Source organism: Balaenoptera borealis (assembly GCF_965194805.1).
Source record: "Balaenoptera borealis genome assembly, chromosome: 11".
Taxonomy (NCBI): Eukaryota; Metazoa; Chordata; class Mammalia; order Artiodactyla; family Balaenopteridae; genus Balaenoptera; species Balaenoptera borealis.
Window position 1 is genome coordinate 52,631,929 of NC_138868.1, and position 25,588 is coordinate 52,657,516.

At 35.8% G+C, this 25,588-nt stretch overlaps 1 protein-coding gene across 3 annotated transcripts in view; it reads right to left on the reverse strand.

Annotated features, from left to right (window-relative positions):
- The window catches only part of RAB6A (RAB6A, member RAS oncogene family), a 77,585-nt gene that overhangs the window by 12,932 nt on the left and 39,065 nt on the right, over positions 1-25,588 (reverse strand). For 2 of the 3 annotated variants that reach the window (XM_082343243.1, XM_082343245.1), the window contains 4 exons: positions 20,381-20,434; positions 18,685-18,790; positions 16,758-16,869; positions 10,664-10,757 (listed from right to left, as the gene is read on the reverse strand). In XM_082343243.1, the coding sequence (XP_082199369.1) occupies positions 10,664-10,757; positions 16,758-16,869; positions 18,685-18,790; positions 20,381-20,434 (366 nt within the window). Of the gene's footprint in view, positions 1-10,663; positions 10,758-16,757; positions 16,870-18,684; positions 18,791-18,856; positions 18,963-20,380; positions 20,435-25,588 lie in introns of all 3 variants that reach the window. The other variant, XM_082343244.1, reaches the window with a different exon arrangement.

A 25,588-nucleotide genomic window follows, 5' to 3' on the forward strand; every position in this document is an offset into this window, starting at 1 on the left:
CGTGGATCTTACTATCTTGTAGCATCTGCTATGCATTTATCATGTACTACCTACCTTTCACTGCATAGTTTTCATGAGAATGTAATTCTTCTCTTCAACTATAAGTTTTTTTTGAAGTCAAGAACCATATTTTATATAACTTTATGCTCTCCAAAGAACCTACAGTGGTCTTACATATTGTAGGCACTTGATACGGGTGGAATAAGGTGTGTGATAAAGTATAAGATTAAGACCTGCTATGAACCAAGAACTGTGGTTGACATGGGATTCAGTGGTGTAGGAAAGACACCATCCCTACCAATGCTTAAAATAAATGTTTTCTCAGCAGGTATAAAATAATTTTCATTCACGCGCGTGCACATACACACACGACTCCACTGTGAATGGTACACAAGTTTTCACTGACTTGTTAGTGCTGATGCCCATCAGCTACCATTAATTCTCACAAAGTCCTCCCTTCACTTTCAAACGAATCTTTTTCTTCTGATAAGCACGGATGATTCTAGAAGTTAAAGATCAAGGAGTGTTTCAGTTCCTATTCTATTTTCCAGTACTGTAAAATTAGAGAATAAAATAAGAAGGGTGACACCCACACACTAAATACTTCACTAAAAGAATGTACTAATTCTCAGATGCAAAATGAGGTGGAACCTTAATCACCTTATCATTACCACTTCCTTCAGCAATTTAAACACCAGACAACTTTCATAAATAAAGCAATATTATTGCTTTTTTAAAAACAAATTTAGAAAAATAAAGGGTAAATTTTTCTTAGGCTGTCTTTTTATGAAATATTGAAAGGATAAAAATCAATATTTAAATATCCTATATACTACAAGTGGTCATGTTAGATTATTATTATATATTCTAGTTCTAACCCTGATAGTTTTTATTTAAAAACTACAAAATATTCTTTAAGACAGAAACAAGATTTTAGGGTTAAATGCTTAAACCAGACTAAAGAGCAAAAGGCTTTAAGCAAAGAACATCTTTAAATAAGAAGAAAAAGTAGCCATATTGGGTAGGAATAAATTTGTTTTACTTTAAGCCAAAGTTCTGAGGCATTAAGGCCCAATTACTTGAACCACGGTTAGACTTTCAATGATGCATTAGTGAAATCTCTCCTAGAATTGCTTAAAAAGGAAAAAGAGCAATAGAGAAAGCCCATTTTAAGCTTTTATTATATATACTATAATCTAGTACATGAGGGAGTGGGGAGGAGGAATCCAATTAGCAGAAAGTTAAAAAGACATCTCTGTACATGTAAAGTACAACTAGATGGTACCTTCAGTACTGATATACATGTCTTATATACAGAAAGACTTCTGTGTACCTCTTGGTGAACAGGCATGATTTTGTCAAATAAAATAAGTACAATGCACAATCATCAAAAGTAACTGCATTTTGCAAACACATGGCTGAACAAACATACACAATGCTTACTTAACAGCTCGTAAGACTGTGACTCTCAGTGTTTTCCAAGAGTGTGACTGGACTGTAAAATTTACCTGGTAAATTTTGAATACCAGCACCATTTCTGAATTATGACTGACCTACAACAAAAACTCAGAAGGAATCTGAGATTATTTCTTCATAATCACTTCTGTTGATGTGTTACTCACTGACCAAATGATTTAATTCAAAAACCTACTTATATTAACCTTAGATAAGCAATAACATACAGAATTCAGGAATTCTGTATGGAATTCTGGAACAAACTGGTCTTCTATATTAAATAAAACCAAGTATGTACATGCTAAATAGTCTCAGTTATTTCATTTATCAGATATTTTAATTTTTACCCCATAATTTCAATACAGACTCCAGTTCTGGTAACAGCAGAGTAGCTTATATAGGACTAACACTCTTGCAGATAGCATTTACTAACTGTGGACAACTATTTGAAGGCTCTCAAGAGTAACAAAAAGCAGATACAAACTAGGAGGAATTCATACTAGAAGGGAACCCACACTCACTGGGTGAGGGTCACCTTTATACAGGTTTTCCCAAGAGCCAGTCCTAGTTTGTACAATATGGGGTGGTTAGAACTCAAGCAGAAAACTAGAGTTTTACAGGTTTGAGGTGTCAACTGACTACCAGAGTGGCTGTATTAAGGAAGAAAATAACAAAAAGGAGGGAGCCAACAGTAGGAGCCCTAAAATCTACACATAAAATTCCTGCAAATCCTCAGTTAACTCTTTAATGGTACATATGTAGGAGAGATTCCAAGGAGCCCATCTGAAAGCAACAGCTAGAAGGCTGAAAGAAATGAGCAGAGATTTCAGCTACTGCCTGCTCCAGGGATACAGTTTAGAGTTTCAATCCCACCAAGATAGAAAAGCTTGATAAACATCTCAGGCTTTCTACAGATCCACCCAAACAATGCATAACATCAAGACTCCACAAGTTCATGGTGATCAGCCAGCAATATAACAACCTGCCATAATACAACCCAGAATTTAGCAGAGAGAAATAACAGAAACCAGAGTCTCTATGCATACACAATGCCAACCATACAGCCCAAAATTACTAGACACATATATAAAAAAAAAAAACGCAGAAAAATCTAACCTAGAGGCAAGAGAAAAAGTAAATAGCCAATAGAAATAGACTCTGAATTGACCCAGATGTTGGAATTAGCAGACAAGAATTTCAAAGTAATTACTATAAATATGTTCAAGAACTCGAAGGTAACAATGACCATAATGATTGAACAGATGGGGAATTCTGACAGAGAAATGGAAGTTTTAAGAAATAAATGAAAAAAATCTAGGACTGAATTACAATATCTGAAATAATAAATTTACTGGATGGACTTAACAGTTTAAATATGGCAGAAAAAGGATCAGTGAACTTGAAGACACATCAGTAATAATACCTAATCTGAAAAAAAAAAAAAAGAGAGGGAAAAAATATCAAAAACAATGAGCAAAAGCCTCAGTGACCAGGGGGCGTGGGTAACATCAAGCCATCTAACAGATGTGCCACTGGTATTCCAGGAGAGAAAAGAAGAAAATGGGGCAGAAAAAAATACTTTAAAACAACACAGGGACTTCCCTGGTGGCGCAGTAGTTAAGAATCTGCCTGTCAATGCAGGGGACATGGGTTTGAGCCCTGGTCCAGGAAGATCGCACATGCGGCAGAGCAACTAAGCCCGTGTGCCACAACTACTGAGCCTGTGCTTTAAAGCCCGCGACCCACAACTACTGAGCCTGCGTGCCACAGCTACTGAAGCCTGTGAGCCTAGAGCCTGTGCTCTGCAACAAGAGAAGCCACCGCGATGAGATGCCCGTGCACCACAACAAAGAGTAGCCCCCGCTTGTCGCAACTAGAGAAAGCCCATGCTCAGCAACGAAGACCCAATGCAGCCAAAAATAAATAAATAAATTTATTTTTTAAAAAACACAAAAAACCAAAAAACCACAACACATTACAAACAGAGAATGATATAAATTAGAGTTTCCTTCTCATTAGAATCAATGGAAGCCAGAAGACAATCGAAAGGCGTCTTTAAAGTATTGGAAGAAAAAAAATCTATCAACCTCAAATTCAAAAACTAGCAAAACGTTCTTCAAAATTATTCTTCAAATGGCCTTTTGGAATATGTGAAAGCAGAGAGGATTTATCACCAGGATACCCCTATAAGAAACAGTAAAGAAAGTTATTTTGGCTAAAGAAAAATACCAGGTGAAACTCAGATCTATAATTAGGAATGAAGAGCACTGGAAATGGTAAATATATGGATAATAGAAAAGATTATCTTTTTTCTTCTCTTAATTACTGTTTAAAGGAAAAATTAAAATGTTTATTATGGAGGTTTATAATATATGTAAATATAAAAAGTGACAATAACACGAAGGACAGTGTGCATAATTTCACATGAAATGGTATAATATTAACTCTAGTTTAACCCCTAAGCATCCACTAAAAAGGTTATGAAAAAATTTAGCTAAAGATCAAAAGAGGAATTAAAACACAATATAAAAATATCTGATTAAAACAAAAATGAAAGCGGGACAAGCAGAAAACAAAGAACAAATGGTAGACATAAGTCCTACTACATTAAATCTAAATAAACCAAACACTCCAATTAAAAGGCAGAGATTTTCAGACTGGAGAAAAAAAAAGTAAGATCCAACCATATGCCATCTACAAGAGACCCACTTTACAAAGAAAAAGATATACCAAGTGAACAATAAGCAATTAGAGAGCTGGTGCGGCCATATTAAGATCAGATAAAGAAAAGGAATATTATTAGAGATAAAGAGCAGTATTTCTTAACATTTAAAAAGTCAACACATTAGGAGGACAGTTAACAATGCTAATATGTATGCACCCAAAACCAGAACTTCAAAACACATGAAGTAAAAGCTGACAGAACTAGGGAATTCCCTGGTGTCCAGTGGTTAGGACTCCGTGCTCTCACTACCAAGGGCCTGGGTTCAATCCCTGGTCCGGGAAATAAAATCCCACATGGCAAAGGAAAAAAAGAAAAAAGCTGACTGAACTATATACAAAACACATGATACAAATATTGTTGTTGTAGATTTTAATACCCCCTTCTCAGTAACTAATTGAACTACCCTCCAAAATTACTAAGGCTATCTAAGATCTGAACAAGGCTATCAACTGTGCTATCTAAGATTTGACCTCATTTATATTATTTATAGAACACTGTATCTGACAACTGCAGAAAGACATTCTTTTCCAGTGCACATGGAACATTCACCAAGACAGGCCACATGTTAGGCCATAAAACAAGTCTCAATAAATTACAAATGACTGAAATGTTACAGAGTATATTCTCTGATCACAACAAAATTAAATTAGAAGCCGTAACAATAAAATATCTAGAAATGTCCCAAATATTTGGAAATTAAACAACATATTTCTATATCTTCATTAGTGTGGTCATTATATTTATATATACTTTTAACAAAATTCATCTAATTGTAAACTCAAGATGTATGCATTTCACTATACATAAATGTTTACCTCAATAAACTAATGGAAAAAAAAGTTCAATAAAAGTTTAGCTGAATTAAAAGAAACTCAATGTATCTATACCTAAGCTGCAGTCAAAATACTGAATGAAGGACAAATTCCCCATGTAACCTACATTCTCTAAGCTTGTTCACTCCAGCTTAGAAAATTCTTAAGACAGACTCAAGCTCATTAAATAAATACAGTATATTATTCTTTCATTCAATGAACGTTAGTATATTGAGTTCAGTCTAATGGGAGGCAGAATTGACAAAAAACTTCAATATTGAAAGTAAAAAAGGGTGCTACTACAACAGATAGGAAAAGCACTTAATCTAAATTTGATTATGTTTAAACTGAGATTTTAATTACAAATAGCAGACAGGGAAGAAACAGTGTTTTAGAAAGAAGGACAATCACATACAATGGAAATGTGAGAACACAGTAAACTTGGGGCACTTTAAGAAGTACTGTATGGGTATGTAGTGGCCAAAGAACAGGGTAGTGACGTATGGAGGGGCCAGATCAAAGATTCTGAACAGCAGGGTGTAGCATACTAAGGAGTTTGCTTAAAATTCAGGATAAAACTCAGATGTAACCTATGCAGATCTGAGGTAGGAGATAGATGGGCTCCAGGCTAGGCATTTACAACTGGCCTCCTGTTTACATTTCTTAGGGCAAGAAAAAGATGGGCTTCAGGCTGGACACTTACAATTAGCCTCCTATGTGCATTTCCTGAGACAGGAGATAGGTGGGCCCCAGGTTAGATATTTACAACCAGCCTCCTGTTTGTACTTCAAAATAGAAATAACAACAGAAACAGGGTAAATAGCCAGGCTTTGTCTCCTGAGGACACTTTAAGATAACAGTCATGGCAGGAACAGAGAGGGGCTAAACCCTGTTTGAGTAAAATTTCAAGAGGTCATATATTTCCCATCCTTGGGGCAAGGGAGACATTGCACATGCGCAGAAAGGCTCCTTGTGGGTCAAAAAGGAGGGGTCACCACCGCAGAACAGGTGATGCCAAGCCCCTCCCATAGGCCTCTGGGCTGGAATCCATCTTGGAAAAAAGTTGCACACACATGTTGGGGAGGGTCCTAGGGCAGGTCAGGTGCAGAAAAAGAAACCAGATAATTGGCCAAAGGTAAACAAAGACCCAGAAGAACTGCCCTATATAAATGACTTAAGCCCCTCTTTACTGCACTCCTCCTCATTAGGGAGGACGCCCACACCCTTTCTCTCCGGGTGTGTGTCTCTGCCTTGTTTCTGTCTTAACTAAACTGTTTCTCTGTGTGCTCTCCCATTTGTTGTGCTCTGCCTTTAATAATAAACTTTGCATTTTTTTTAAGGCCTTATGTATTTATTGCAAAATAGTTCTCGAGAAAGGCTGCACCAACAACTTAACATGTAGAATTAACTAAGATGAGGAAATTTCCTCATCTTCTTGCCAATTATGGGTTCTTGCAATTTTTATAGTTTTTGCCAATTTTCTGGCCCAAATGAATGTATCATCAACATTTAACTTGCTTTTGATTACTACAAGGGTACATTTTTTTTAATAGATATTTATTGGCGTATAATTGCTTCACAATACTGTGTTAGTTTCTGTTGCACAACAACGTGAATCAGCCATATGCATACACATGTCCCCGTATGCCCTCCCTCTTGAGCCTCCCTATCCAACCCCTCTAGGTCATTGCAAAGCACCTTTGCACCTGTTTTTACAGTTTTTGCCTCCTTGAAACACTCTTGCTTTCAAATGGAGGCAAGAGCCAGGGGAACTCTGCTTCTAGCCTCTAGCCCCTGGTGGACTAGGATTCCTGGTTTTCACCCAGGTTACCCAGGTTCAATTCTTGGGCAGGGAACTCAGATCTCACTTCAAAACACCGCTCACTGCTGCCTCTCCAAGATCAGATCTGCATTTTAAAACAATCACTTTGGTAGCAGGATGGAGAGTAAACTAAAGTAGTGCAAGGTTGGAGGCCAATACCAGTTAATAAGCTATGGTAGCAGGCAAGGCAACAGACAAGGGCCTTAATACAGCAATGGGAAAAGTAGAATCAATAAGACTTGGTATCTAAATGACTAGTTCTAAGTTGTGAATACGAGCAAATCACAAGAGCTTCTAGGTTTCACTACATTTGTCCTCCTACTTTATGAAGACACATTTTTGACACTCAGATACATGACATTTAATTCCTTGTAATCTGAATTTGGCTTCTACAAAAGATTGAGCAGTTTGAGTGTAGTAAGCCTGTCTTCTGTATCTAGCAGGGGTATGGAATCAATATTTGTTCAAACAATTATCAAACTGAATAGATTTGACATACTTGCCAAACCATCTCTACGGCTTCCTGTGTCTTTTTACAAAGTACAGTTTGCATGAGAAATTCCCTGGGATTCTTGTAGACTTTGTAGACTTTAGGACACTAGCCTAGACTTACTGATCAATATCCAGGAGTCATGCCTCAGGAACCAGTATATAAACTTTCAGATAACTATTATGCACATTAAAGTTGAGAACCATTAAACAATTCTCTAATCTTAGCAGATATTCCTAGGTACAATTTGCCATTCTAAAACCTCTATCCTTTCTTATCTTTGTTTGGATATAAGGTATTCTACTCTCTACCAAAGACAGCAAGGTGGAGGAAAAATACATTTAGCCTCAATGGTAAACTGTATGGGTTTCAAAAACATCTGTCTTGGAGAAAACTTGTCACAATTCTTTTCCCTACTGCCAAAGTTTCCAATGGCATGGTAAACATTAGCTTTGCAAAATAAGCACTGAACTCCAACCACACAAGGTGCATTGTCCAGAGTCAAGAATTGGGCAATGGTTATTTGGCAGATTTGATTTAGATTTTACTTAGGAAAATTTGAATTTTTCTATACAGCTAATATATCAAGTGGTATCAAAGGCTTTTTTTTTTTTTTTAACACTGGGGTGATTTGTAGTGCAACTAAAAGAAAAAAGACAGACACTTCTTCCATTTCTGGTCATTTAAATAATTAAGTATTTTTAATGATACTCTAGTTAATTAGTTCTTAAACTCCTTTATAAAAACTGATTCAAGGAATAGACAATCTATAAAAAAAATATGATTTATTTCTTAGCTAATACTTAAAATCAGTCAGTAATTTTCACACATGACAGAAATGTATTCTATATGATGAACTATTGACAGTTAAAAGGGGAAGATTTTTTGACCTGTTACTTAAATGTGCTTATTAACGTCAGATTTTAATTCTCTTTTGGTTTCATTATCTCATGGGAACGTGGGGGTCCCAGGATTTCTTTCTTCCTTAACTAAATTACATGAGTTGACAAAGCACAGGTCTCTAAATATTGAAATAAAATTCTAATATACCGTGGTACTCTGTGGTACTCTCTATAAAATGAAAAGTAATGGTTTTTGTGAGTTAAGAAGGAAGCTACGGGACTTCCCTGGTGGCGCAGTGGTTAAGAATCTGCCTACCAATGCAGGGGACACAGGTTCGAGCCCTGGTCCAGGAAGATCCCACATGCTGCGGAGCAACTAAGCCTGTGTGCCACAACTACTGAGCATGTGCTCTAGAGCCCGCATGCCACAACTACTGAAGCCTGCGTGCCTAGAGCCGGACATGTTCAGACATATCATCTAAGTAAGGAGAAATAATAAAGTAGCAAATGGATTTTGAATTCAGGATAAGACTGTTTTGTAAAAGAAGTCTCTCTTCATTACCAATGGCTAGCAATATCTGTCTGTATGGGTCAGGCTATAAGGAAAAATTACATGCCTAGTGATGAAAATGTTCTAAAATCGAATTATGATGATGGCTGCACAATGATGTAAATTCACTGAAAATAACTGAATCATACACTTAAAACAAGTGAATTTTGTGGTACGTAAATTATACCTAATAAAGCTTTAAAAATAATGTGCTTATAAAATAACAAATGAATGACATACCCCATATTCTTAACATCCTAGGAGTTATCTAAACTTGGAAGCAATTAAATATCATGAAGATACTGGTGCCTACTGTATGCTGACGATTTCAGAGCTTCTAAACCTACGAGATTACTTAGGGTCAGGACTAGGGGGCCATAGCAACCCTTTCTTTAGACATTAACCCAGACTGAAAGATGTCCTGGAGAAGGCCATATTCTAATATATAAGCAACTATTTCATATCCTTATCAAAATGTCTATAATAGAGAAAGCTAGATGAAGCTACCATTGCTTTGTCTTAGAACAGTGACATACGATAATATTACAGCAACTTCTATTTTTCAAATCCTTCTTTTAAAATTAATTTTTACTGGAGTATAGTTGCTTTACAATGTTGTGTTAGTTTCTTGCTGTACAGCAAAGTGAATCAGTCATACATATACAAATATCTACTCTTTTTTAGATTTCCTCCCCATTTAGGTCACAACAGAGCATTGAGTAGAGTTCCCTGTGCTATATAGTAGGTTCTCATTAGTTATCTATATTATACATAGTAGTGTATATATGTCAGTCCCAATCTTCCAATTCATCCCACCCTACTCAAACTCTTTAATAAATTCCAAATACATGGGCAGGTCTGAGAATATATAATTTTGATGGGAGAGCTATTTTCAATATAACGTGGTAAGTTCTATGACAGTGGTTTCACAGGAGTCAAGGATCTATGGAAACACAGAAGAGAGTCATGTATCACTAAATGATAATACCTAGATGATAATACCTGGAGGTATGGTGGCAAACGTCAGAGAAAATGTCTCTGAAGAGCTGACATCTAAACTGAAACTTAAAAGGATGACTAGTTATCAGTCAGGAAAGAAGAACATGAGTATTCTAGGCAAAAAGAACAAAGCATGAACAAAGATATGGAGCCATGAAACAGTATACTAGGAGGAGGGAATTAGTGACAATTCAGTATTACTTACATATGTTTCAAGGCAAAGAGAGATGGGATAACCAAAAATGAAAACAATATAGAGAATTTTTCATAAAGCTCTACTTATTCAGTTTCAAGGATTTTACTTTACCCCTCTACTGATAATGTAGAATTTAAAAAATAATTTATTGGGAGGTAAATCCTATAAATCTGGGACCACTACTCTATACGACATGTAGCCCTGAAGAATTAAGCAGGTAAGTTTTTGGTTACCCCATTTTTTAGAAAACAGTTTGACAATGTGGGATCTCCCCATATTTTCCTATCCCCAAAACACTCCTGTTATAAACTCTGTTAAAACACCAGCAGTTTATTAAGGACAAAGTAACCAGAATGTATTTTTACAACAACAAGCAAAATACCATGCCTGAAAGCAAATACCTGCTTTATCATAATCTTACTATCAAATACTAAAATAAGGAAAATTTACCTTGAAACAATGCAGTTGGGATGTAGTGAGTGTATGGTGAGTTTACAACCTAGCAATCATCTTATAATCATAATCTTGTAATCAAAATGAAATACGTGTCCTACGAACAATCTGAAAAGTTTGGCAAGTCTTTTCTCTTTTTCCCAAACTATGCCACATTTAGATTTTTCACTGTTCATTGTGATATGTCGCTAATTCATGAGGCCTGCTATTGCCAAGTGGAAGAAAATCTTACACTAGAGAATAGAAAACTCACACAATTATTTTATAATGTTTTTTCAATTTGATAACTTCAACTCACCCATACTGAAAAAACACTTACCTGCTTTACATTATATCCTGCTTTTGCACTAGTTTCAATAAACATAACATTCAGCTCTTTGGCTTTCCTCTCTCCTTCCTCAATTGACACTTGCCTGTAGAAAACAAAAAAGATACACAAACTCATCTTTTTGAAAGATAATGATATAAAGATTATAAACAAGGTTCTGAAAAAAACTTTTCTTGATATGGTGGTTATACAGGCAAGACTAGTTTGAAAATTTATCAAGCTGCAATATACTTGAAATTTGCACACTTAGGTTAGAAAGAGAAAGACAAACACCATACAACATCACTTATATGTGGAATTAAAATATGACACAAATGAACTTTTATGAAACAGAAACAGACTCACAGACATAGAGAACAAACTTGTGGTTGCTGTGGGGAGGGAGGGATGAAGTGGGAGTTTGTTAGCAGATGCAAACTAGTATATAGAGAATGGATTAAACAACAAGGTCCGACTGTATGGCATAGGGAACTATATTTAATATTCTGTGATAGACCATAATGGAAAAGAATATATAAAAGAATGTATATATATGTATAACTGAATCACTTTGCTGTACAGAAGAAATTAACACATTGTAAATCAACTATACTTCAATAAAAAAAAAATCTGTGCACTTCTGTGTGTATGTTATATCTAACCAAATGTTTTTACAAAGGCATTTTTTAATGATTTGCTTTTACCTGCTGAGCTCATCTTGTATTTTTTTAATTTTAAAAATCTTAATAGCATGCTATTTTCTCTTAGCTTTAGCATTTAGCTTTGTGATTAAAAACTTTTATGTAAAGTAACTTTTTATGGCTAGACAATTTGTCAGTTCACTACTATAATTTATGTAACCAGTCTCAAACTGTTAGAAATGTATGTTGTTTTCAAATTTTATTGGGTTGGCCAAAAAGTTCATTTGGGTTTTCCATAACATGTTATGGAAAAACCCGAATGAACTTTTTGGCCAACCCAATACACTACTGTGAAAAATGTTGCTATGAACATCTTTGTGCTTTGTGACTTTGGATCATTTCTTTCGGTTGGATTTTGTCGATTTCTACAAGTGGAACAAGTGAGTCAAATTAGTACTTCTTTTACAGGGAATTTTGTAGTACATTATAATTAGCAGTGTCTCTCAAGCTGTGAGCTCTTCAGGTGCAGGACTATCCCGTTTATCTTGGTGTTCCTAGCACCTAGCAATCACATAGGTGTTTAATAAATATGCAACTATTCTAATTAAATGGATCTAAACCATCAGCTGATAAATCCTGCTTCCTACAACACAGACCACCAAAGCAATGCAAGAGAATTTCTACAAGCTCCCACCATATCTATCCTCCAATCTACCTATTTGTGTGCCTTTTATATTCTACGTCTAATCCTACTACTATGGAGGAACTGTCCTTATTCCCCAAACTCATACCTATGTACTAGATTCCACTGTCTTCTTGTTTACAAGATGTTATTCTTGAATTTCTCCACTTTCTAAAAACAAAATTATTCTTTTTTTTTTTTTGAAATTTATTTATTTATTTATTTTTGGCTGTGTTGGGTCTTCATTGCTGTGCACGGGCTTTCTCTAGTTGCGGTGAGCGGGGGCTACTATTTGTTGCGGTGCGCAGGTTTCTCATTGTCGTGGCTTCTCTTGTTGCGGAGCATGGGCTCTAGGCGTGCCGGTTTCAGTAGTTGTGGCACGTGGGCTCAGTAGTTGTGGCTCACGGGCTCTAGAGCTCAGGCTCAGTAGTTGTGGCGCACAGGCTTAGTTGCTCCACGGCACGTGGGATCTTCCCGGGCCAGGGCTCGAACCTGTGTCCCCTGCATTGGCAGGCAGACTCTTAACCACTGCGCCACCAGGGAAGCCCCAATACTATGTATTTTTTGACTTATTTACTGTCTGGTTTATTCTTGGAATAAAAGCTCCTTGAAGACTTGTCTTTTTTGTTCACTACATTATCCTAGAGTGGCATTCTCTGAAACATAAGTGATACTCAACAAATACCTCCTGAATGAATGATTATTAGTCTGTAAATCCTACATGTGAAGAATTCCAGGCAGAGATCCTAACTAGTTTTAGACTATAAGTCACCCCCTTAAAATGGCTGAAAGTTAGCCCTAGCAATGTTCACAACTGTGGTTTGAGTTTGTCAGAAGCACCTAGAAAGATTAGTTAAAATAACTGAATCTGGAAGGAGGATCAAAAACATTAAAAATTTTAAGGTTGATCATGATCCTTTATAGCCAGAATCTTAAAAGAGATCTAATAAGCCATATTTACTAAGTGATTCTCAGGTTTGAAACACCTGGGACTCACTGGGCCACAGGGGACATAAAGAATACTGAGAATCTAGGTGCTGAGACACAGAAACATATATTCTGGTCTTTCCTCCAAGTTTTCATGAAAAAACTATTCATTTATTTAAAGAATCAATTTTATTTATTTTTGGTTGCACTGGGTCTTCGTTGCTGCACGTGGGCTTTCTCTAGTTGCAGCAAGCAGGAGCTACTCTTCGCTGTGGTACGCAGGGGCTACTCCTCGTCATGGTGTGCGGGCTTCTCATTGCAGTGGCTTCTCTTGTTGCAGAGCACAGGCTCTAGGCGCTCAGGCTTCAGTAGTTGTGGCACGCAGGATCAGTAGTTGTGGCTCGCAGGGTCTAGAGCGCAGGCTCAGTAGTTGTGGCACACGGGCATAGTTGCTCTGTGGCATGTGGGATCTTCCTGGACCAGGGATTGAACCCGTGTCTCCTGCATTGGCAGGCAGATTCTTAACCACTGCGCCACCACGGAAGTCCCGAAAAAAATATTTACTTGTCAGAGAAAGTGGTAAAGTCATTTAACTTTGAATTGTTTTTATTAAAACTTTTTTTTTTCTGATTACAAAAGTAATTTTTAAAAGACCAATCATTAAAATAAACTCCTGTATAATCCCACTCTCTTCCCAAAGATAACTACAGTTAAGTTCATGTATGCTTATGCAGATTTGTTCTAGGCCAAAGGAAAGATGTCTATATATATATATATATATATATATATATATATAGGATGGTGTGTGTGTATATATATATTTTTTAAACAAAAAGGATTCATGTATACACAGATCAAGTTTTTTTTTTTTTTAAGCTTCATGTATTAGACAGCAATAAATTCTTCTCATTTTTTTAGTGGCTAGAAGAATTTCATTTATAAAATGCTACTACAGCTAGCAGTCATTTAGACTGATTTTAATTATTTAATATTATAAATAATGTAATAATACTTTTTGCATGTTCATCTTTTCACATTTCTGTGGTATATCTGTGGAATAAGTTACTGGAGGCGGATTTGAGTCAGTGAGTATTTTAAATACTGATATGTTAAACCGTTTCCTCTAAAGATTATATTAATTACATTTTCAGTGTTTGTTTATTCAGACTCTTGACGATACTGTGCATTATTAATCCTCCTAATAATGGCTAACCTAATAGGTGAATACGATCTTTATATTTATGTATTCAAACTTATCAATCTTTCCCTTTATGGCTTCAGGATTCCACGTCATGTTTATAAAAGGTCACTCACTCCCAAAAGATTTTCTTTTAATGCTTTTTAAAAAAATTTAAAACTTTTACTCATTTAAAAATTATTTTATTCGGGAATTCGGGATTAATAGATACACACTACTGTGTGTAAAATAGAAAAACACCAAGGACCTACTGTGTAGCACAGGGAACTATATTCAATGTCTTGTAATAGCCTATAATGGAAAAGAATCTGAAAAAGGATAAATACATATATATATGTATAACTGAATCACTTTGCTATACACCTGAAACACTGCAAATCAACTACACTTCAATTAAAAAAAAAAATCCTGCAACTATTACATTAAAATTTAAATAATAAAAATAGATGAACCCCCCCCCCAATTATTTTAGTGGAACGAACAAAACTCTAATTCTTTTATTTTTTTTTATTTTTTTATTTTTTATTTTTTTAAAAGACTAATGGGACTATTTTATTTTATTTTTTATTTATTTATTTATTTATTTATGGCTGTGTTGGGTCTTCGTTTCTGTGCAAGGGCTTTCTCTAGTTGTGGCAAGCAGGGGCCACTCTTCATCGCGGTGCGCGGGCCTCTCACCATCGTGGCCTCTCTTGTTGCGGAGCACAGGCTCCAGACGCGCAGGCTCAGTAATTGTGGCTCACGGGCCCAGTTGCTCCGTGGCATGTGGGATCTTCCCAGACCAGTGCTCGAACCCGTGTCCCCTGCATTGGCAGGCAGATTCTCAACCACTGCACCACCAGGGAAGCCCATCTTTTATTTTTTAAAATTAAAAAAAAAAAAAAATTTTTTTTAAAGACTCTTAATTCTTTTAAATGTGGATAACTGAGGGGTGATAGTCTGGCAAAAATTACTGAGAAATATGGTAATTCTAAAGCAATGGACAAATATTACCTTAAAGAAAAATTATTGTAAACATAATTTAGATGTTTCTAGCATTTGTATACTCAAATATTATGCAATAAAAGAACAGATGCTGTAAGCATTCTTTTAGATAACTCTGGCTATAAAGGGAAACAATTCAGATATACAATTTTTCTATTTAACAGTGAAGATATCTAGCGACTCTCCACTAGAAGAATATATACCTATATGATCTTCAAATTCTCATACTGAAGATAAATAAAATAGTGAAAATTTATGATAGCAACTGATGTCCAAAAAATGATTTTCATAAAGAAAAGCTGAAATCATACACTGAATTTACTTTTAAATTAGGAAAGACTTTCTTGCCAATTCCAAATGAGGTACCATGGCAGAAATGGGCTTAACATTTCATAAGTCTTTGAACGTATTGGGTTTCTTTGCAACATTTTAATTAATAGCAAAAGTTCATCACTGGAATTTCAGTATCCAACTAATGAATAAACAAATAATAAATAGTAAAAGCTTCGAATATTAAATAAATGGTCAAGACTATTTAAAGCAGAAAGAATATCCAGTAGATCACTTAGGAATGCTAAAGGCAGATATTCAAGCCACGGGTTCTACAGTGAATGTTAATACATTTTGCATCGTGTGACTTGAATATGTCTTTGCTCATTTGACTAAGGTATCACAATCAAGCTATTCAGTTCAACCTCACAGTCTGGCTCAACCATACAATTAAAAAAAAGAAAAGAAAAAACTACACCACTGAATTATAATGAATATTTATAAGAAGACTACCAAAAGAGTGTGCATTTAATCATTACGAATACTTTTTTAACGATAGGATTTGTAAAACATTTTGTTCTTTAACAGAACACTGCTCATATTTATGAGCCCTAAAAAATGCAAAATAGTTATCAGCTTCATGTGTAAACAATCTTGCACAAGAGTTATTTACACACGAGCTTACACAAAACCAAAAAATTTAGTTTCCTTTAAGGACTGAGTTTACTGTGTTTTTTTTTTTTTTAAGTAAATTTACTTATTTTATCTATTTATTTTTGGTTGCGTTGGGTCTTGCTGCATGCGGGCTTTCTCTAGTTGCAGTGAGCGAGGGTTTACTCTTGGTTGCGGTGCGCGGGCTTCTCACTGCGGTGGCTTCTCTTGTTGCGGAGCACGGGCTCCAGGCATGCGGGCTTCAGCAGTTGTGGCACGTGAGGCTCTAGAGTGGAGGCTCAGTAGTTGTGGCGCACGGGCTTAGTTGCTCTGTGGCATGTGGCATCTTCCCAGACCAGGGCTCGAACCTGTGTCCCCTGCATTGGCAGGCAGATTCTTAACCACTGCGCCACCAGGGAAGCCCTACTGTGTGTTTTATTGTGTGTGTGTGTGGGGAGGGCGGGTGGGCCATGCTGCTCAGCTTGCAGGATCTTAGTTCCCCGACCAGGGATTGAACCTGGGTCCTCGGCAGTGAAAGCACAGAGTCCTAACCACTGGACCGCCAGGGAGTTCCCAGGACTGAGTTTAATGTTTACCTTTCTATTTCAGGTCCCCACACTAAAGAAAAGGGGCAGGGGTATAAAATTAAGGATTAAACATGTCTCCTTTTAAAGCAATTTTTCACTAACAAAAATAACAGGCTGCTTAGCAAAGAAATCAAACATTCCATACAAATATGAAATCATTCCATACCTCTTGTCAGCAAGATCTGTTTTATTTCCTACTAGCATGATGATAACATCACTTCCTCTTTCTGTTCTGACATCATCAATCCACTTTGTAGTTTGCTGGAATGAGTTAACATCTGGTATATAGGAGGGTGGACAGAGAGATTAGTGTTATTGCAAGTGCCTCCCCAAGTGAAGGACCAAACAAAGAAAAAAAAGGAAAAAAACAAAGTACTGGAAGTTGGAAAGGGGTTGGCACATTAGGACCCACTTTTAATGTGCCTGCAACATAACTCCATTTTATCTGAGTATAAGTATCAATGATCTAAACAAATCACAATAGTAAAGTCCTTAAGGTACCTTTTATAATAGTTTAAAATTTTTGGACATGACCAAGTGAGTATAATGTACTATATGTAATTGAAAAAAATTTTTTTTAAATGTAAGGACAGCTATGGCAGATAATATGGTGTCATGTTGCCACAATGCTTTTTTGATTACTTAAACATACCAAACATGACAAAGAAAGCATCTCCAAAAGTATGTCAGCCAGTAAGTCCCAACACATCCACAAAATTTGTAAAGCCTTTAAATAGCTTTCAACACCACTCTGTTTGCATCGCTTATTCAGTTTGTGATCACTTTAACTTGAAGTTTATTAGTTTAATGTACCAGAATCACTTATAACAAAATCCATCTTTTCTAGCCCTGGATTCTAAGTAGAGTACTTCAATACATCTTACAGCAGCTAAAGAAAACAACTTGCTAATATTTTAATGGCATGTGCACAAATTTCAAAGAAAAATACACCAGGTTTTACTTGATTTGGTTAAAGTAAGCACAAACATTTTAAAGCTGCAAAACTTGTGAATGCACAATAATGAACATACATTTTTAAAACAAGTAGCAACCCAAAGAAAAGCTTCAAGAAAAGAAAGACTGCATTTGGCACCTAACCAAAAAAAAAGTCTCTGAATGCAAACCTCTTATAATTCTGCCATTGCAATTATTGTTAAGTAGATATGATTTCTGGTTGAGCAAATATGCAAAAATGTACACTAATAATATTACTAGCTCAAATCAGTAGATTGTTTATATAAGATGTTTTTAAAGAAGTCTAAGATGTGGTACTATCCTGGTCTTCCTATAAATTATGGAGCACTATATGGAATGATGCTTAATATTGCCTAATATATCATAAACTGATTCACAAAGACAATTTTAATCAGATAGCATTTCCCTGTCAGTCACCAATGCTCCATTCAAAATTTACAGTCACTTAAAAAGCCAAAGGCATTATTAGTCAGTCTTGAAGGAAAAGAAAAAGGAAGACCATTACTTTTTTGTCTCCCATTTAAATTTTTTTCTTGGAGAGAAATGAAAGTATAATTCGTTAGCAACCAAGTAAATAAGTCAGAGAATCCAGATTTCATTCAAATGAAAATGATTAATAGAAAACTGCACATTATGTTTTCTCTGCCTTCCTCTATAGAGAGAGGATGGCTGGAAGGGGAAAGCAGAGAAAAGTTGGCTAGCGGAAGCTTTTAACAGTCTCAACAGAAGCCTTGAAGGATCTGGAGAACTTGGCAAGAGACTTAAATGCAGATTATTTTATTTTAGAGAAATCTGAGATCAAGTTAAATAAAAAAGGAGACATTCTTCGAACCATAATTATGGTGTAGGGATAACAGGATACTAAGAAAGCCTTGGAGACGATATATAATTAGATCTAAAGGAAAATTTACAGGGCAAAAAAACCTGGCACAGTAGAAATAAAGCATATTGGTACAAACACCAAAGCAAATACTCTGACCTAGCTGGCCTGTGATAAGGTTTGCTATGATAAAACTCATTTTTACATGCCAGTATAGAAAACAAGCACAAGACAAGAACATGCATGCAACTAAGCTAAAGGTTGAAAGATTAGAAATGCATAATTCCCCCCCACTCACTTGTGATATCATAAACAACAACTGCCACAGTGGAGTCACGAATGTAGCTAGGAATCAAGCTCCTGAACCGCTCTTGACCTGCTGTGTCCCATAATTGCAATCGTACCTAACAATAAAATCAGTCAAACAAGCAAGAAAAATAAGAAAGGTCAACCCGTTGCAAAATACCTACTTGTGATATCGTAAACTACTACGGCTGCAGCAGAATCACGGATGTAACTGGGAATGAGGCTACGGAAACGTTCCTGACCCGCAGTATCCCATAGCTGCAGCCTGATCTGTGGGATGGGAAAAAATAAATAAAAAAAAAAAAAACCAAACTCATACTGAAAAGAAATAATGTTTTTAAAGGGAGGAGCGTGGCAAGGAGGTAAAAAGGAAACTCATGCAAAAGGTTACAGGGATGTGAGGAATGAAAATAACACAAAACTCCTTTCCTTTTTCAAAAGGGAATAATATTTAAATTTGGCTTGCTCTGAAGGTACATAACTCAAAAAAAATGGCAATATGAAAGATTTCACAGAATCAGAAGTACAGCTTCCTTTTTTTTCCCCTCCCTGTAACCTCTCTTTGAATCCTATGCCTTCCGGAGAGCAAAAGTAGACTGCTGATGTTCAAATAGTGAACATAAAAGGGAAAAACAAAGGTAAATGTCAGTGAGCAGCTCAGGCTATCAGAGAAAAGGAATTAATGCTTTTCTGCAAGCCTCTCTGAAACTAAAATAAAATGTCTCTTTTCTCTATTGGATCCAGAACACTTTGAAATTGGATCTCTGACTACTGTGCTTATGTTTCTCCCACACATTTCTTCCTAGAACACTGTATATAATCTAGCAAAAAGGAGAAATATCTTTTTGCAACCTTACATAAAAATATCTTTACTTTCTTACTTTTTCACATCTACATTCCAGGAAGAAAAGCCTGAAAAGAAGCATTAAGTTCTCGTACCATCATAAAGCAGTTTCTGTTTTCAAATGTTAAGAAATAGAATGCTATATGTTAAAACATAAAAGAGAACATCCAAAAGAAAAAAACTCACAAACTTATAAGAAATAGCATTAGAGATAACTTTTTTGGGTATAGATCCCAAAATAATGCATTTAAGAGAGTCACTGTTTAGGTGACAGGAATCTCTTCAAGGGATAGCAGGCTAGAATACAGGATTTATATTGCACTTAAAAGGAGTATTCCAAAAGATAGAAGACAAAAATCTAACAAGTAAATACACATTACTTTTTTCTATTCATAGTCACTTTGGTACATATCATATTCTGACAAATAAAATCTTGAAGTTCACAAATTGTGTGATATTCAAATGAAATCTTTTTGAATGCTTCAAGAGTGGTATTCAAAAGGTCTTTAGCAGCTCTAATTTCTTCATGAAAATATTCTTATCTCAATGCTATTTGTTATAATTTTCCAAATCAAGACAAAATTTTGTTTAACAAGCCTAGGGTCATCAGGGTTTTACAAGTAACAGCTTTCTCTCCCCTTTGGATTCTACTTGGGGATAAAAAACTCAAAGTGCTAACCTAAGTACTACTCACTCTATAATAACAGTTTTTCTCAAGGCCTGTAAACTAACTTTGGCAACTTTGCTTAGTACTTCTTATGGTGACAATCATTGATTATAGTTTTGATCATAATTTTCTATCCTGGAGTGTTGCAGAAAATTGCACACTGAAAACATTACTCACTGTTCGATCCTCTAAGTACATTGTTTTTGATAAAAAGTCAATACCAATTGTTGCCTGTAAAACAAAACAAAACAAAACAAAACAAAGAAGTTAAAAATAGTAATAGTTTAATGGCAGTCAGCAGTTTAGGGTTCAAGTGGGAATTATGATTGTGGAAGAAATAATGAATAAACATATAAACATATCATAGCCAAATAAAAATGAACAAAATTTTCAGTGATAATGGCTTCTACCTATTGAGCACTTGCTGTGTATCAGAGATTCTTTTAGGCCCTTTACATGATCATCTCTAATGCTAATACATCTCTACAAAGTAGCTAGTAGCATCATTATTTTTCTCATTTTATACATAACAATATTGGGGTTTGGAGAAGTTAAATAACTTGCCTAAGGACACAAAGCTTCTGCTGTGGAGTTGGGAATAAAATTCCAACTCTTTCTAATATATACTTCTATATTTGCTTTATATTTATATATACTTTATTAAAAATCTATCTTTATGTACATATTTTATACATTTCATATATCATATATATTCACATACATTATATATTTTTACATACACTTTATACATATATGTAAAAAATTTTTAATTGTGATAAAATACACAACTGCTCTTTAAAAAAGTCTTTTAAAAAAAATGGTTAAGAGGGTTAAAGGGTAGTTTTAGGTTCATAGCAAAACTGAAAGGAAGGTACAGAGATTCTCCTTTTCCCCCTGCCTCCACATATGCATAGCATCTCCTATTGTCAACATCCCCTACCGGAGTGGTAGTACATTTGTTATGACTGATGAACCTACACTGACACTGATGTAATTTTTTAAAGATAGGTTTTGGGACTTCCCTGGTGGTCCAGGGGCTAAGACTCTGCACTCCCAATGCAGGGGGCCCGGGTCTGATCCCTGGTCAGGGAACTAGACCCTACATGCCGCAACTAAAGATCCCACATGCCGCAACTAAAAAGACCCCGCATGCCACAATGAAGATCCTACACATGGCAACAAAGATCCCGCATGCTGCAACTAAGACCTGGCACAGCCAAATAAATAAATATTAAAAAAAAAAAAACCTTTCTAAAAAATAATAAAATAAAGATAGGTTTTATTTTTAAATTGTCATAAAATTTGACATTTTAACTATTTTTAGGTGTATAATTCAATGGCATTAATTAATGGCATTAATTACATTCACAACTGTACAACTGTCAACACTATTTACAACTTTTTCACCACCCCAAACAGAAACTTTGTAACCATGAAGCAATACCAAATTACAATGTATGGATATATGACAATTTGTTTATCCATTCAGCTATTGATGGGACACTTTTGGCTACTATGAGTTCCTGTTTTCAATTCTTTTTGGTATATACCTAGGAGTAAAATTGCTGGGCCATATGGTAATTCTACTTAACTTTGTGAGGAAAGTTTCTACAGCAGCTGCACTATTTTAAAGTCCCACTAGTGATATATTCCTATTTTCCCTTTTCTATATAAATAGCCATCCTAGTGGGTGTGAAGTGAAATGTTACTGTGGTTTTGATTTGCATTTTTCTAATGACTAATGATGCTAAACATCTTTGCATGCTTTCATGTGCTTATCGGTCATTTGCATATCCTCTCTGGAGAAATGTCTATTCAGTCCTTTGCCCATCTTTAAATTGAGTTTGTCATTTTGTTATTGATGTGTAGGAGTTCTTTATATATTCTGGATATTAAATCCTTATCAGATATGTAACTTTCAAATATTTCCCCCTATTCTGTATGTTGGGCCTGGTGCCTCTACTGAAAATCAATTGCCAAGAGAGATATATATTTATTTATAGGTTCTCAATCCTATTCCATTGGTCTGTATGTCTACCCTTATGCCATTACCACCCTGTTTTAATTACTGTAGCTTTGTAGGAAATTTTGAAATTGGGAAGTGTGAGTCCTCCAACTTTATTTTTCTTTTTCAATAATACCTTGGCTATTAATATCTTGGTGAATTAGGATAAGGTCTTTCATTTCTACAAAAATGGCAGTAGGAATTTTGATAGGGATTGCACTGAATCTGTAGATTGCTTTGGGTGGTTGGTACTGACATCTTAACAATATTAAGTTTTCTGATTTATTTACCTGGGATGTCTCTCCATTTAATTAGGTCTTCTTTATTTTTTTTGAGTAGTTTTGTTGATTTCCATTTCACACAGACTTGTATTTTAAAACAAACAACAAGGGCTTCCCTGGTGGCGCAGTGGTTGAGAATCTGCCTGCCAATGCAGGGGACACGGGTTCGAGCCCTGGTCTGGGAAGATCCCACATGCCGCGGAGCAACTAGGCCCGTGAGCCACAATTACTGAGCCTGCGCGTCTGGATCCTGTGCTCCGCAACAAGAGAGGCCGCGATAGTGAGAGGCCCGTGCACCATGATGAAGAGTGGCCCCCACCTGCCGCAACTAGAGAAAGCCCTTGCACAGAAACGAAGACCCAACACAGCCATAAATAAATAAATAAACAAATAAATAATTCCCATTAAAAAAAAAAAAGTCCCAAATTTAAAACAAAAAACAAAAAACAAACAACAACAACAGAAGAAGATGCTTCCTCCTTTATCCCAAACTATGTGACTAATACACAACCTAAGTACTAATTTCACCTTATGACATTCAATCTGAGAATTATATCTGCCATAGGGTGGGACAATGGGCTTATAAACTTGAATTACTATGCAAGAGCATCTAATTGACAAACCTCAGGAGTGTACAGGAGTGACATAGCTGCATTTAAGAAATCTCACCGGGCTTCCCTGGTAGCGTAGTGGTTGAGAGTCTGCCTGCTAATGCAGGGGACACGGGTTCAAGCCCTGGTCTGGGAAGATCCCACATGCCGCGGAGCAGCTGGGCCCGTGAGCCACAACTACTGAGCCTGCGTGTCTGGAGCTTGTGCTCCACAACAAGAGAGGCCACGACAGTGAGAGGCCCGCGCACCGCGATGAAGAGTGGCCCCCGCTTGCCGCAACTAGAGAAAGCCCTCGCACAGAAACGAAGACCCAACACAGCCAAAAATAAATAAATAAATAAATTTATAAAAAAAAAAAAAGAAAGAAATCTCACCAGTAGAACCTCATTTACTCAGACAGTGTGGCAGAGGTAGTTAACTACCTACACAAATATCCATCTACCCCTTCTTCCTTACTAACGCAATCAAACATTTACTTAAAACCATACTTTTCCCATGAAAAAAATTACATTTTCCAGGCTTCTTTGAACTTTAAATAAATGGGGTTAACTCAGTTGGGAGGTATGTTCTTGTTTTTTCCCCCCCTTTCCTCCGTCTTTCTTCCTGAACTGTGGCTACCAAGGCTGGAACTCCAGGAACCATTCAGTAACCATGAGGCAAATTTCAATATGGCAGTCATATATTAGATCAGGTTAAAAAGAAAGTTAGAAGGAGTCTTGGTCCTGGATGACCATGGAGCTGCCACACAAGCACTGAAACACACTACCTTTAGACTTCTTTTACATGAAAAAATATTCTCATGTCACTTATCAATGTTATTCTGTGTTTGTTATAAACAGCCCAAAATAATTTTTAATGGCTATAAATAGAAACAAGCATTTTCAGATCTCACAGTCAAGACATATAAATGTTTTTACAATTAGTACAAAGTCAGACTTTATGATAAAATGTACAACAGTCCCCTCCTTGCACTGTACTATCCTAGTTTTGGTGCATCACTTATATCACTGAACTCGTAAAGATCAAGATTAACCTGAAAAACATCCTGTTGTTCCTCTTCTTTTTAGTTAATTTTATTCCAAGCTGAGCTATTACAGCATAGAAGTCGATCATGTGTAAGAATTAAGCCAACAGCAGGAAGAACAGAAAGGAGATGGCTGGGAAACTAATCGTTATCAGCTTTTCCAGCATCTTGAATGCTACTGATGAGGAACTAATTCAAATTTTCATAAAAGATGGATGAGACATTAGTGTTGCCTCTTGCTCATCTCCTTAAAAAAATGCAAAAGACAATAACTGCAGAAGAAACCAAAGGTAAGAGAAAATTCTCCCATGTATCTTAATTTACAACTTCATATTATCTTAAATGTTAACTAATTCATTGGTTTTGAGGGGGCAGGGGTCTGCTTTGTAAAAAAAAACAAATTAAACTGAGTACTTATAAAAGGAGCTCACAATTCAAGGTTGAACAATGGCTTATCCAAATATATTGGAGCCAAGATAACAGTAACTTTTATTTGTTTAGCTATTTTATTTGGATGCTCTCCACTTAGAATGGTGCTTATTTACCCCAACAGCTATTTTATAAACGATTCAGATGTAAACTACTATTCTGTCTGACTCTGTAAATAGTGGTTTGTCACCTGTGTGATGCCACAGAAGCCAGAGACCCATAAACATTATGATTTTCCATATGGGACATGATTTTTCCAATACAAAACTAATTAGGTAAGGAAAACAAGTTTTCTTCTGTACGAAGCAATGATAATCAGTTTCCTTCTGTGGTCCAAACACAAGTAAAGCTCTGTTGCCTGGTTGCTGCCTTCTCTAGCAAGAGAAAATAGAGAAATAATGAGTTGAAAGAGGCAATGACCAAAGGAAGAAAAGAGTGGGGAAGTTAAAAGAATCTAAAATTGAGTAACAGAGATAAATAAAAAGAATGAGGAAAGGAAAACGACCCCAGAAAGAAGATGCTGATACAGAATCCGGTTTAGAAGGGAATCCCATTTAAAAATGTTTACATATATGTACATATGTGGGAAAAAATATATGTATATACATTTTTCCCCTAGATCTCTTTGTGCCATATTATATTTCTGTTGATTAGGAAAGAAACTAGGTAGAGTCTGTGAATTTTAAAAATGAGTCATTAAAATGGACATAAAATTTTAGTTATGCAAGGTGAACAAGTTCTAGAGATCTGCTGCACAGCACTGTGCATATAGAGGACAATACTGTATTGTATACACTTAAAAATCTAATAAGAAGGTAAAATCTCATGTAAGTGTTCTTACCACAATCAAAAAAAAGAACCTCACTCCCACCCCAAACAAAATGACAATACTTCTGGAAAAGGGAAAAAAAAAAGTAATTAAAAATTAAACAAAAATAAAAAGACAAATCAAACACAGAATCAGCAAAACAGTCCATCTAGTTAAGGATTTTGTTTCTACTGATAAACTAGAATTCTGTATAGAATAATCTAGAG